Consider the following 13,236-nt stretch of genomic DNA (forward strand, 5'->3'; position numbering starts at 1 on the left):
TGCTGCTTGCAAAATACTGGCAATAAAATGATGCTGCTTTGAAGAAAGTTTTTGTAGTAATGCTCTTTCCAGGAAAGCTCTGTAAAGGATCCATTTTTTATTTTTATTTTTTTTTTTTCCACTGGGAATTACGTATTTCTGTTGGTATTCTTTAATTCAGGTATTGTTATATGTGCACACTGGAGGTGTGGCTGCTGGTGCATGGAGGATGAGAGTGGTTACCGAAGGTTTGCTGGATGGTCTCCTGTGGGCCTTGTGAGCACTGAGCATAAAAAATGACTGAGCAGCTGGGCCCCAGAGGGTGGTGATCACGGGCACAAGGTCAGTTTGGATGCCAGGAACTCCTGGTGTACTCCATGGGTCAACATTGATAGCATTCCTGTTTAATGTCCTTATAAATACCACTGATGGTGGGACAGAATTTACACCCTGTAAGTTGGCAGGTTCTGTAAAATGGGAGTGGGGGTAAGGTAGAGAAGTGTTGGCTATAGCAGATGGTGTTGCTGTCATCAAAAGGATCTGGAGAACCTGGAGAAATGGGCTGACAGGATCCTCATGGAGTTCCACAAGGAAAGGTGCAAAATCCTTCACTTGGGGAGGAACAATGCCATGTTCCAGAAAAGCAGGCTGGTGGAAAAGGCTCTGGGGGTCCCAGTGGATACCAAGTTGAACATGTGCCAGCAGCTTGACCATGCCATAAAGCAGCCTAATGATAGTTGAATCAGCAGAGTCTCTTGAACAGGTCAAGGGAATATCTCAAGCAGTCCAAGGAAAGCCATATTTCCCTTCTGTTCACCACTGGTGAGGCCAGACCCTGTCTAGTGTTTTAGAGCTGGAAGGGATCTAGCTCGTAACCCTTACCCTTGTTTCCTGGAGACTAAACCTGCACTTGAAATTGGCCTTGCAAATAACCTTCTAAAAATAAGTCAGATATATGTTTTCCTCCGCCCCTCCAAAACAAATAAATAAGCAAATAAAAAGAATGAAAGAAACTAAAGTCTCCATCATTCGGGCAATGATATGTTTCACCTCAGTCGACATCTCTTTTGAAGTGAGTAGAAAATGGCTCTTCAAATTGGTGATATCCTTTGTCTCCTTAAATTCTTTTTCTCCTTAAATTCTTTGTCCTGCTTGTTGTAATTGGCTTCGCAAATGACCCTCTAATAGGAAGTCAGATGTATGTTTCTCCGCACCAGTCAAAGGAAAAATAAAATAAAACAGATAAAATAATATAAGAAAGTAAAATTTCTTTCCTTGAGGCAATTTCTTTCATATCGGACAATATCTTTTCTGAAGAGTTTCATAAGTAGGGTTTGGCTCTTTATATTGGCTCATTAAGTTCTTTATGTTAATAAATACTTTGTTTCCTTAAATCCTTTGTCCTCCTTGTTAGTGAACACTGTGGACATCACCCTGACTTTTTCTGGGATGTAACACAAGGGTGAGATTGGGCAGACAAAGATCATTCTCACGCCATTGCACTTGGCCATTCTTCCTTAAAAGCAAAGAAACTCACAGTCATGTAATGCACTTTAGCCATGCCACCATGTCAGCAGGGAAAGGATGGTGTGCGTCCTGTGTTTCAATGCTGCACAGGTGCTGCTCTCTTTCTTGGCTGGTTCCTGGATCTCTGTGTCTGAGATGCATGGGCCGTGTATACATTTGTGATGTGTGCTTCTCCAGTTTGGCCAGCAAGAGAGGTGCTTAGACAGAGTACTATCACCTCCAGAGGACAGAAAAAACGTGCACAACCAGAGATCCCTGTGGTTTTGAAAAGAAGGGTTGGCTGTCTCCTGGAGATTTCCTCAAAGCTCTAGAAGCACTCACAATGCTAGTATCGATGATAGCTATAAAGCACTGTGCACTTCTGCTTACAGGATTCCACGGTAAATGAACGACCACTCTATACCTAGACAAAGTTAAAAACTGGTCTCTCAGTTTTACCCCATCACTTTCCTTCCCACTTCCTATAGCTTCTTCATGAATTTTTCATGGTTTCATGGTGTTTGAAAGCTCTCATTTCACGTTTTCCATTTCTCTTTTCCTGTATGAGTTGTGTGGGAGCATGGTGTTACCCATTCCCCTGAAGAAGGACTGTCACCACAGGCAGAACATGTTTTTGGAATGGTGGTGGTATGGCACTGAAGATTTGGAAAAGCTCACGCTGCTTTGCACTGCAGTCATACGCTGCATCACGGCCACGCAGGACACGCTTTCCTGTAAAGTTGACATGGGAAGAACACCCGAGCGCTATTCCTGCCACAAAAAGCCTGCTGCTATTGGGAGAGTCCCTGTAGCGGTATAGTTTGCAGACAAGCTGTGTGAGCACGCCGGCGTTTGTGAAAGGCTGCGAGTCGGCGGCCAGGAGCGCGTCCCGTCCCGGAGCAGTCCCGCCGCAGGCCGCAGGGTGGTGCTCGTGGCCAAGGCGGCGGCGAGCGGCTGCGAGCGGGGAGGCGGCCGAGCCCAGCGCAGCGCAGCGCAGCGCAGCCGGGAGGCGGCGGCGAGCGGTCGTCCGCGCCGTCCTCCGCAGCAGCCGCTGCCGGTCCCGGAGTGCCGCGCTGCGGGCCGCCAGCCGAGCTCGGCGAGAGGGAGAGAGGGAGGCCGCGAGGGAGGGCGCCCGCCCTTGGCGCCGCGCTGCTGCCGGGCGCCGCTTCCCGCGGAGGACTGCGGCAGACGGAGGGTGTCCGCCGCCCCGCCATGGCGTCTGCAAGGCAAGTGCTTTGTCTGTGTGCTTTGCTGTGCGTGCCGCGCGTTCGCTGCGAGCCCATCCGCTACTCCGTAGCCGAGGAGGGGGAGAGCGGCTCCGTGGTGGCCAACGTGGCGGAGGACGCGGGGCTGACGCCGGCGCAGCTGTCGGCTCGCCGGGCACGCATTGCCTCCGCGGACGGCCGGCAGCATTTTCGCTTAGAGCGCGCCACCGGCCGCCTCGTCCTGGCGGAGCGGCTCGATCGCGAGGAGATGTGCGGCCGCTCGCTTACCTGCACGCTCGCCTTCGAGCTCCTGCTGGAAAACCCGCTGCAGTTCTTTCGTGTCGAGGTGGCCGTGGAGGACGTCAACGACCACTCGCCGGTCTTTCCCGAGGAACGAGTCACTTTTCAGATCTTGGAAACCAGCGCCCCTGGCTCGCGTTTCCCCGTGGAGGCGGCTCAGGACCTGGACGTTGGCAGCAACAGCATCCAGGCTTACACTATCTCTCCCGAGAACGAGTACTTTAGTGTTTCCTCTGAGAGTCTGGCTGAAGGTAACAAGTATATAGAATTGGTATTGGAAAAGCCTCTCGACAGAGAGGAGCAGCCAGAACTGCTTTTCAGTCTCATTGCTACAGACGGTGGCTCTCCACCTAGGAGCGGGACCACCCAAATCCACATCGTAGTTCTAGATGTAAATGATAATGCTCCTACCTTCACACAGAAGCTTTACATTGGTCGGGTTTTGGAAAATGCCCCAATGGGCACTGTGGTTCTCAATGTCATGGCTACTGATACAGACGTGGGACTGAATAGTGACATCACGTACAGGTTCAGCCAATCACTGGGTGAGAACCACTTGCCATTCACCATTGACACTGTGAGTGGTGAAGTTCGTGTCACAAAGCCCCTGGATTTTGAGACCACACAGAAATATGAGCTCAGTGTGCGGGCAACTGATGGTGGGGGCATATCGGCCATGTGCAATGTAGTCGTGGAGGTGATGGATGTGAACGATAATGCACCGGAGGTGGTGGTCAGTTCCTTCAGCAGCCCCCTCCCCGAGAACACGGAGCCTGGGACAGTGGTAGCAGTATTTGCTGTGAGGGACCGAGATTCTGGTGTGAATGGGGAGATCAGCTGTGCCCTTGAAGACCAGCTCTCCTTCTCCCTGAGGCCAGCCTATAAGAATTACTATGAGTTAGTGACAGCGACCACATTGGATCGGGAGGAGACATCTCAGTACCTTGTGGTCATCACAGCAGCAGACACAGGTTCTCCTCCTCTCACCACTACCCAGACCTTCACGGTGGACATCTCCGATGTCAATGACAATGCCCCTGTCTTCAACCAGACATCGTACACCATGTATGTGCGAGAGAACAATATTCCTGGAGTGCTTGTTGGGGCTGTCAGTGCAGCGGACTCAGATGCAGGACCCAATGCCAAGGTGACCTATTCCCTGAGGCCTGTGCACCCCACTGAGCGGGACCCCTGCTCCTGCATCTCCATGAACTCAGAGAACGGACATGTGTTTGTGCTGCGTCCACTGGACTATGAGCAGGTGAGGCAGCTTGAGGTGCTGGTGAGTGCCACTGATGCGGGGTCCCCTCCCCTCAGCACCAACGTCACCGTCCGCCTCCTTGTCGTGGACGAGAACGACAATGCCCCACTGGTGTTGCACCCTGCTCAGGACAGCAGCCCGCCATCCAGTGAGCTGGTGCCAGTGTCGGCTGAGGTGGGGGACCTGGTCACCAAAGTGGTGGCGGTTGATGCGGACTCTGGTCAGAACTCGTGGCTTTCCTTCCACCTGCTGAGGGCCACAGACCCCGGGCTGTTTGCTGTGGGTAGCCAAAATGGGGAGGTGCGTCTGAGGAGGCCAGTGACAGAGAGGGATGCCGTGAAGCAGAAGCTCGAGGTGCTGGTGCGTGACAATGGGCGGCCACCTCTGTCGGCCACTGCAGCACTGAACATACTCCTGCTCAACGGCCTCTCACAGGAACACCTGCCACAGCAGGAGCTGGCTGTGCAGGATGAAGACAGCTCCCTGACAATCTATTTAATCATTTCACTGGTCTTTGTCTCCCTCCTCTTCCTCACATCTGTCGCAGCCTTTGTTGCTTGCAAGGTGTGCAAGAGAAAGGAGCTGAAAGGAGGACATGTGCTGTATGGTACAGGCAACTTGCAGAGCAGTCTGGCTGATGGGGCTGTTGCTGGGACCCTACCCCACGCCTATTGCTACGAGATCAACCTCACCACAGGCTCAGGAAACAGCGAGTTCAAGTTCCTGAAGCCCATCCTCCCCAGCGTGCCACCACAGCACTCTGGCACAGGCAGAGGTGTTGGTGACACAGAGGATTTCCCTCCCATCCAGAACTCCATGGGGGATGCAGCCCTGGACATCTCTGGTACACCATCTGTTTGACACTTTAATGGCCTTCCCTTTAACTAGACCTGAGTCCACACAGTGAAAGGCTTCATGCGTTGGAGCTGGGAGGGATCCGGCTAATGATATTCAGTCTTGTTTCCCGGCGATTAAAACTACATTTTTAATTGTCTTCACAAGTGACCCTCTAATACTAAGTCAGATGTATGTTTTTCTTCACCCTTCAAAAAAGATTAGAAATTAAATATATATATGAGAGAACTAAGGCCTTTCTTCTCAGGCAATGATATATTCCAGGTCTGGTATTGGTCCTTCATGAGGAATGTTTGATTCAGTCTCTCTGGCTAAATGCTTGTCATTAGGAGAAACCTTGACAATCACCCTGTCTTAGTCTGTGTTCAAACACAATGTTAAGCTTCTGCAGATGACAGTGCAGTATAGCCCTCGTCTCTTGTTTGCAGGGAAGAAAGGTGTTAGCCCTGTGTATCACTGCAGTGCACGTGCTTCTCTCTTTCTTTGCTGAGTCCTGGATCTCTCTGTGTGAGTCATGTTGGCACCATGTGTTTTTGCACTGTGTGGTCTTCCACCTCAGTTAGCATTAATCATGTATTTTACTGGGTTCTGTCATCTCATCTTCTGCAGGACACAGCAAAAATGTGCCGAGCCAGACTTTGCAGTGGTCCATATGCTTGGGAGTGACTCAGAACTATAGGAGGACTAACGATTCCAACACTACTTATACATATCTTTGACTCTGATCATTGTGTTTGGGTGGATGGCAAGGCATCTTGACACATTGCCTCAGAGGACCTGTGTCTACAAGGCAGAAGAAAGATAGGCTTTAAAAAGGAATATCCTTTTTTGTGTCATTGTTTTCATTCTTGCTTGAAGGGGTTCCTCAATGAAAGGGAAGTGCTCTCATGGTCTGGTTTTCCAGGTTATTGTTAGAATGCTTACATCTTCCTTTTTTATTCCCTTTCTCCTTTGGCTGTGTATTTTAACATTGCCTTATGAATTCCACTTAAGAATAGCTTATACTTAACCTATAATAATGTGTTGTTGGAAAGAAGGTGATATGGGACTAGATACATAAACACCCTTATGTTCTGTTGTGCTGCATTGTATACTGTATCATTTTTATGCTGGTATACCCTTGTCTGTAAAAGTGAAATGGAATGAATGCCCAAGTGCCATTCTGGCAATGAAAAGTATGCTGTTGTCCTGGGTCACTGTCTGTCTGGGTGCTTTTTTATTTATTATATATATTTTTAATTGGTTCCTTAATGGAGGTTTTGGTTTGGTGGCATGTGTCCTCAACCTGGAGATGTGACTGCTAGTGCCGGAAGGAAAAGGGTGGGTATCTAGGATGTCGTGGCAGGTCTCTTGTGGGCCTTGTGAGCACTGAGCATAAGAAGCAGCCGAGCAGCTGGGCCCAGAAGGTTAGTGATCAATTAACTCCTTAAATTCATTGCCTTCTTCTTAGGGAGCACTGTGGACCTGACCCTGTCTTTTTCTGCGATGTAACACAAGGGTGAGATTGGGCAGACAAAGATCATTCTCACACCATTGCACTTGGCCATCCTTCCTGAAAAGCAAAGCGACTCACAGTCATGTAATGAACTTTAGCCATGTCCCCATGTCAGCAGGGAAAGGGTGGTGTGAGTCCTGTGCTTCAGTGCAGCACAAGTGCATCTTTCTTTCTTAGCTGGTTCCTGGATCTCTGTTTCTGAGATGCATAGGCCCTGTGTGTATTTGTGATGTGTGCTCCTCGAGCTGAGCCAGCAAGAGAGGAGCTTAGACTGAGTACTATCATCTCCAGAAGACAGAAAATACGTGCACAGCCAGATATCCCTGTGGTTTAGAAAAGGAGGGTTGGTTGTCTCCTGGAGATTGCCTGAAAGCTCTAGAAGCACTCTCCATGATAAGATCGATGATAGCTATAAAGCACTGTGCACTTCTGCTTCCAGGATTCCACAGTAAATGAACGACGACTCTATACCTAGACTAATTTAAAAACTGGTCTCTCAGTTTTATCGCATCACTTTCCTTCCCACTTGCTCTTGCTTCTCCATGAGACAAGAGTTCAGTCTAACATGATTATTCGTGGGTTTAGTTCCATGGTGTTTGAAAGCTCCCATTCTACGTTTTCCGTTTCTCATTTCCTGTATGAGTTGTGTTGGAGCATGGTGTTACCTATTCACCTGAAGGACTGTCACGACAGGCAGAACATGTTTTTGGAACGGTGGTGGTATGGCACTGAACATTTGGAAAAGCTCACGCTGCTTTGCGCTGCAGTCATACGCTGCATCACGGCCACGCAGGACACGCTTTCCTGTAAAGGTGACATGGGAAGAACACCCCAACACCGGCGTTTGTGCAAGGGTGCGAGTCGGCGGCCAGGAGCGCGTCCCGTCCCGGAGCAGTCCCGCCGCAGGCCGCAGGGTGGTGCTCGTGGCCAAGGCGGCGGCGAGCGGCTGCGAGCGGGGAGGCGGCCGAGCCCAGCGCAGCGCAGCGCAGCGCAGCCGGGAGGCGGCGGCGAGCGGTCGTCCGCGCCGTCCTCCGCAGCAGCCGCTGCCGGTCCCGGAGTGCCGCGCTGCGGGCCGCCAGCCGAGCTCGGCGAGAGGGAGAGAGGGAGGCCGCGAGGGAGGGCGCCCGCCCTTGGCGCCGCGCTGCTGCCGGGCGCCGCTTCCCGCGGAGGACTGCGGCAGACGGAGGGTGTCCGCCGCCCCGCCATGGCGTCTGCAAGGCAAGTGCTTTGTCTGTGTGCTTTGCTGTGCGTGCCGCGCGTTCGCTGCGAGCCCATCCGCTACTCCGTAGCCGAGGAGGGGGAGAGCGGCTCCGTGGTGGCCAACGTGGCGGAGGACGCGGGGCTGACGCCGGCGCAGCTGTCGGCTCGCCGGGCACGCATTGCCTCCGCGGACGGCCGGCAGCATTTTCGCTTAGAGCGCGCCACCGGCCGCCTCGTCCTGGCGGAGCGGCTCGATCGCGAGGAGATGTGCGGCCGCTCGCTTACCTGCACGCTCGCCTTCGAGCTCCTGCTGGAAAACCCGCTGCAGTTCTTTCGTGTCGAGGTGGCCGTGGAGGACGTCAACGACCACTCGCCGGTCTTTCCCGAGGAACGAGTCACTTTTCAGATCTTGGAAACCAGCGCCCCTGGCTCGCGTTTCCCCGTGGAGGCGGCTCAGGACCTGGACGTTGGCAGCAACAGCATCCAGGCTTACACCATCGCTCCCGAGAACGAGTACTTCAGTGTTTCTTTTAAGCATCCGAGAAATAAATTTATAGAATTAGTATTGGAAAAGCCTCTCGACAGAGAGGAGCAGCCAGAGCTGCTTTTCAGTCTCATTGCTACAGATGGTGGCTCTCCACCTAGGAGTGGGACAGCCCAAATCCACATCATAGTTCTGGATGTAAATGACAACGCTCCCACCTTTAGTCAGGACGTGTATGTTGGTCAGGTTTTGGAAAGTGCCCCAGCAGGCTCCGTGGTTCTCAGAGTTGTAGCCACCGATCCAGACGTGGGACTGAATGGTGACATCTCCTATAGGTTCAGCCAAGCAATCAGTGACAGCCAATTGCCCTTCACAATTGATGCCATTAGTGGTGAAATTCGTGTCACAAAGCCCCTGGATTTTGAGACCACACAGAAATATGAGCTCAGTATGCTGGCAACTGATGGTGGGGGTCTCTCAGGCATGTGCAATGCAGTGGTGGAGGTGATGGATGTGAATGATAATGCACCGGAGGTGGTGATCAGTTCCTTCAGCAGCCCCCTCCCCGAGAACACGGAGCCTGGGACAGTGGTAGCAGTATTTGCTGTGATGGACCGAGATTCTGGTGTGAATGGGGAGATCAGCTGTGCCCTTGAAGACCAGCTCTCCTTCTCCCTGAGGCCAGCCTATAAGAATTATTATGAGCTGGTGACCATGAACACGTTGGATCGGGAGGAGACAGCTCAGTACCTTGTGGTCATCACAGCAGCAGACACAGGATCTCCTCCTCTCACCACTACCCAGACCTTCACGGTGGACATCTCCGATGTCAATGACAATGCCCCTGTCTTCAACCAGACATCGTACACCATGTATGTGCGAGAGAACAATATCCCTGGAGTGCTTGTTGGGGCTGTCAGTGCAGTGGACTCAGATGCAGGACTCAATGCCAAGGTGATATATTCCCTGAGGCCTGTATATCGTGCAGAGCGGGACCCCTGCTCCTGCATCTCCGTGAACTCAGAGAACGGACATGTGTTTGTGCTGCGTCCACTGGACTATGAGCAGGTGAGGCAGCTTGAGGTGCTGGTGAGTGCCACTGATGTGGGGTCCCCTCCCCTCAGCACCAACATCACCGTCTGCCTCCTCGTGGTGGACGAGAACGACAATGCCCCACTGGTGTTGCACCCTGCTCAGGACAGCAGCCCGCCATCCAGTGAGCTGGTGCCAGCGTCGGCTGAGGTGGGGGACCTGGTCACCAAAGTGGTGGCGGTTGATGCGGACTCTGGTCAGAACTCGTGGCTTTCCTTCCACCTGCTGAGGGCCACAGACCCTGGGCTGTTTGCTGTGGGTAGCCAAAATGGGGAGGTGCGTCTGAGGAGGCCAGTGACAGAGAGGGATGCCGTGAAGCAGAAGCTCGAGGTGCTGGTGCGTGACAATGGGTGGCCACCTCTGTCGGCCACTGCATCACTGAACGTACTCCTGCTCAACGGCCTCTCACAGGAACACCTGCCACAGCAGGAGCTGGCTGTGCAGGATGAAGACAGCTCCCTGACAATCTATTTAATCGTTTCACTGGTCTTTGTCTCCCTCCTCTTCCTCACATCTGTCGCAGCCTTTGTTGCTTGCAAGGTGTGCAAGAGAAAGGAGCACATGCTGTATGGCACAGGCAACTTGCAGAGCAGTCTGGCTGCTGGGGCTGCTGCTGGGACCCTGCCCCACGCCTATTGCTACGAGATCAACCTCACCACAGGCTCAGGAAACAGCGAGTTCAAGTTCCTGAAGCCCATCCTCCCCAGCGTGCCACCACAGCACTCTGGCACAGGCAGGGGTGTTGGTGACACAGAGGATTTCCCTCCCATCCAGAACTCCATGGGGGATGCAGCCCTGGACATCTCTGGTACACCACCTGTTGGACACTTTAATGGCCTTTCATTTAACTAGACCTGAGTCCACACAGTGAAAGGCTTCATGCCTTGGAGCTGGAAGAGATCTGGCTAAAGGTATTCAGTCTTGTTTCCTAGAGATTAAATCTGCATTTATAATTGGCTTCACAAGTGACCCTCTAACACTAAGTCAGATGTATGTTTTGCTTCACCCCCCAAAAAGATTAGGAATAAAATAATGTAAGAGAACCAAGGCTTTTTGCTCTTGCAATGATGTGTTTCAGCTCTGATACTGAGTTCTCCAAAGTGCTTCATGAGCAAGGTTTGATCCTGGCTCTCTGGCTAAATGCTTGTCATTCGGAAAAACCTTGACAATCACCCTGTCATCCTGAAAAAAATGTTGAGATTCTGCAAATGACAGGGTAGTATAGCCCTCCTCCCTTGTCTGCAGGGAAGAAAGGATTTTGCCGAGTGTATCACTGCAGTGCTAGTACTTCTCTCTTTCTTTGCTGAGTCCTGGATCTCTCTGTGTGAGTCTCGTTGGCACCATGTGGTTTTGCACTGTATGGTCTTCCACCTCAGTTGGCATGAACCATGTATTTTACTGGGTTCTGCCATCTCATCTTCTCCAGGACACAGCAAGTACATGCCGAGCCAGAGTTTGCAGTGGTCCATTTTATTGGGAGTGACTCAAAACTATAGCAGGACTAATGATTCCAACAGACACTAATTATACATAGCTTTGACCCTGATTGTTGTGTTTGGGTGGATGGAAGGTATCTTGATACATTGCCTCAGAGGACCTGTGTCTACAAGGCAGAAGAAAGATAGGCTTTATAAAGGAATATCCTTTTTTGTGTCAGTTTTCATTCTTGCTTGAAGGGGTTCCTCAGTGAAAGGGAAGTGCTATCATGGTCTGGTTTTCCAGGTTTTTGTTAGAATGCTAACATCTTCCCTTTTTTCCCTTTCTCCTTTGGCTGTGTATTTAAACACTGTCTTACGAATTCCCCTTAAGAAGGACTGACATCCAACATATAACAATGGGTTGTTGGAAAGAAGGTGTTCTGGGACTGGATACATAAAAACTCTCATGTTCTGTTGTGCTGCATTATACACTGTACCATTATTAAACTGGTATACCCTTGTCTGTAAAAGTTAAAATGAAACAAATGCCTGAGAGCCATTCTGGCAATACAAAGGATGCTGTTGTGGAGAGAGTCTTTTTAGTAATGTTCTTATCATGAAGGCTCTGTAAAGGATCCATGTTTTTTCCAAAGTCTGGGTGCTTTTTTATTTATTATATATATTTTTACTTGGTTCCTTTATTGAGGTATTGTTCTGGGGGAATGTGTCCTCAACCTGGAGATGTGACTGCTAGTGCCTGAAGGAAAAGTGTGGGTAGCACGGATTTGCTAGAAGGCCTCTTGTGGGTCTTCCAAAACTGAGCATATGTAGCTGAACAGGTGGGCCCAGAAGAGTGGTGATCAATGGCATAAAGTCCTGTTGGATGCCAGGAACTCTTGGTGTACCCCATGGATCAATACAGATTGCATTGTTTAATGTGTGTGGGATTTGCTGCTTCACCTGGATTCATACACGTCCATGGATTTGGATGGGTTTCATCTCAGGGTGCTCAGAGAGCTGACTGACATCATCGTGGGAATTCTCTCAACTAATTTTCAGTGTTCTTGGGAATCGGGAGAGGTCCCAGGTGACTGGAAGCTGGCAAATGTTGTACCAGTTTTCAAGAAGGGCAAGAAAGAAGACCCTGGAAACTACAGGCCTCTTAGTCTCATGGCAGTGCCTGATAAAAATATGGAGATAATCCTAGGAGTTATTGAATTGCATCCGGGGTCAAGAAAGTCATTGGTTCCTGCCAAATTGGCTTCATGAGGGGTAGGTTCTGTTTAACAAATCTGATTTTCTTTTATTATGAGATCACTCATCTAGTCGATGAAGTTGGTGTAATCTTTTTGGATTTCAGTAAAGCTTTTGACACAGTTTTCCTTAGGATCCTACTGAGCAAAATGTCCAGCATACAGCTAGACAAAAACATCATATGATGGGTGAAGAATTATCTGATGGGTATTCCTCAAAGGTTTACAGTAAATGGGGCTGCACCAGGATAGCAGCCAGTCACCAGTGGGGTTACCCAAAGCTCTGTTTTAGTGCCAGTTCTCTTCAATGTTTTTAGAAACGATTTGGATGTAGGACTAGAAGGTACTTTGAGCAAATTTGGGCTGTGCATTTGGTTTGTGCTCTTAGTCACATGGTCTGAATTTTTGTTGTAAAGCTGTGTGGAGCTCGATGAGTTGGACTCCATGATCCATATGGGTTTCTTCCCACTTGGGTATTCCTCTTATTCGTTGATGAATGTCCTTATAAATAATATAAATAATGGGACAGAGTATACCCCCTGTAATTCAGCAGGTACTGTAAAACCAGAGTGGGGCTGGGTTAGAGAAGTGTTGGCTAGAGCAGAAGGTGTTGCTGCCATCAAAAGGACCAGAAGAACCTGGAGAAATGGGCTGACACGACCCTCAAGGAAAAGTGCAAAGTCCTTCACTTAGGGAGGAACAATGCCATGTTCCAGGAAAGCAGGCTGGTGGAAAAGGCTCTGGGGGTCCCAGTGGATACCAAGTTCAACATGTGCTAGCAGCATGCCCTTGCCATAAAGAAGCCTAATGATGGTTGAATCAGCAGAGTCTCTTGAACAGGTCAAGGGAATATCTTGAGTAGTACAAGGGAAGCCATTCTTCCTCTCTGTTCACCACCGGTGAGGCCAGACCCTGTCTATAGTTTTAGAGCTGGAAGAGATCTAGGTCACAACCCTTACCCTTGTTTCCTAGAGACTAAACCTGAACTTGAAATTGGCCTTGCAAATAACCTTATAAAAATAAGTCAGATATATATTTTCCTCTACACTTCCAAAATAAATAAATAAACAAATAAATTGAATGAAAGAAACGAAAGTCTCCATTATTCAGGCAATGATATGTTTCACCTCAGGTGAGATCTCATCTGAAGTGAGTAGAAATTGGCTCTTCAAATTGTCTTGTTAGGTT

At 50.1% G+C, this 13,236-nt stretch overlaps 2 protein-coding genes across 2 annotated transcripts; both read left to right on the forward strand.

The window, feature by feature from the left end:
- Nucleotides 1-1,267: 1,267 nt before the first annotated feature.
- LOC119718338 (protocadherin beta-15-like) lies at nucleotides 1,268-5,721 on the forward strand. Its single transcript, XM_038186345.2, has one exon. It carries the CDS (start codon nucleotides 2,698-2,700, stop codon nucleotides 5,110-5,112), a length of 2,415 nt encoding a protein of 804 aa, XP_038042273.2. The 5' UTR covers nucleotides 1,268-2,697; the 3' UTR covers nucleotides 5,113-5,721.
- A 1,312-nt stretch (nucleotides 5,722-7,033) lies between these two features.
- LOC139998710 (protocadherin beta-4-like) lies at nucleotides 7,034-11,364 on the forward strand. The gene has a single exon (XM_072023618.1). It carries the CDS (start codon nucleotides 7,167-7,169, stop codon nucleotides 10,227-10,229), a length of 3,063 nt encoding a protein of 1,020 aa, XP_071879719.1. The 5' UTR covers nucleotides 7,034-7,166; the 3' UTR covers nucleotides 10,230-11,364.
- Nucleotides 11,365-13,236: the final 1,872 nt, after the last annotated feature.

Source organism: Anas platyrhynchos, chromosome 14 (assembly GCF_047663525.1).
Source record: "Anas platyrhynchos isolate ZD024472 breed Pekin duck chromosome 14, IASCAAS_PekinDuck_T2T, whole genome shotgun sequence".
In the NCBI taxonomy this organism is placed as follows: Eukaryota; Metazoa; Chordata; class Aves; order Anseriformes; family Anatidae; genus Anas; species Anas platyrhynchos.

Excerpts from the sequence above, each read along its gene's own strand:
- LOC119718338 (XM_038186345.2), top strand. The coding sequence starts at position 2,698 with ATGGCGTCTGCAAGGCAAGTGCTTTGTCTGTGTGCTTTGCTGTGCGTG.
- LOC139998710 (XM_072023618.1), top strand. The coding sequence starts at position 7,167 with ATGATTATTCGTGGGTTTAGTTCCATGGTGTTTGAAAGCTCCCATTCT.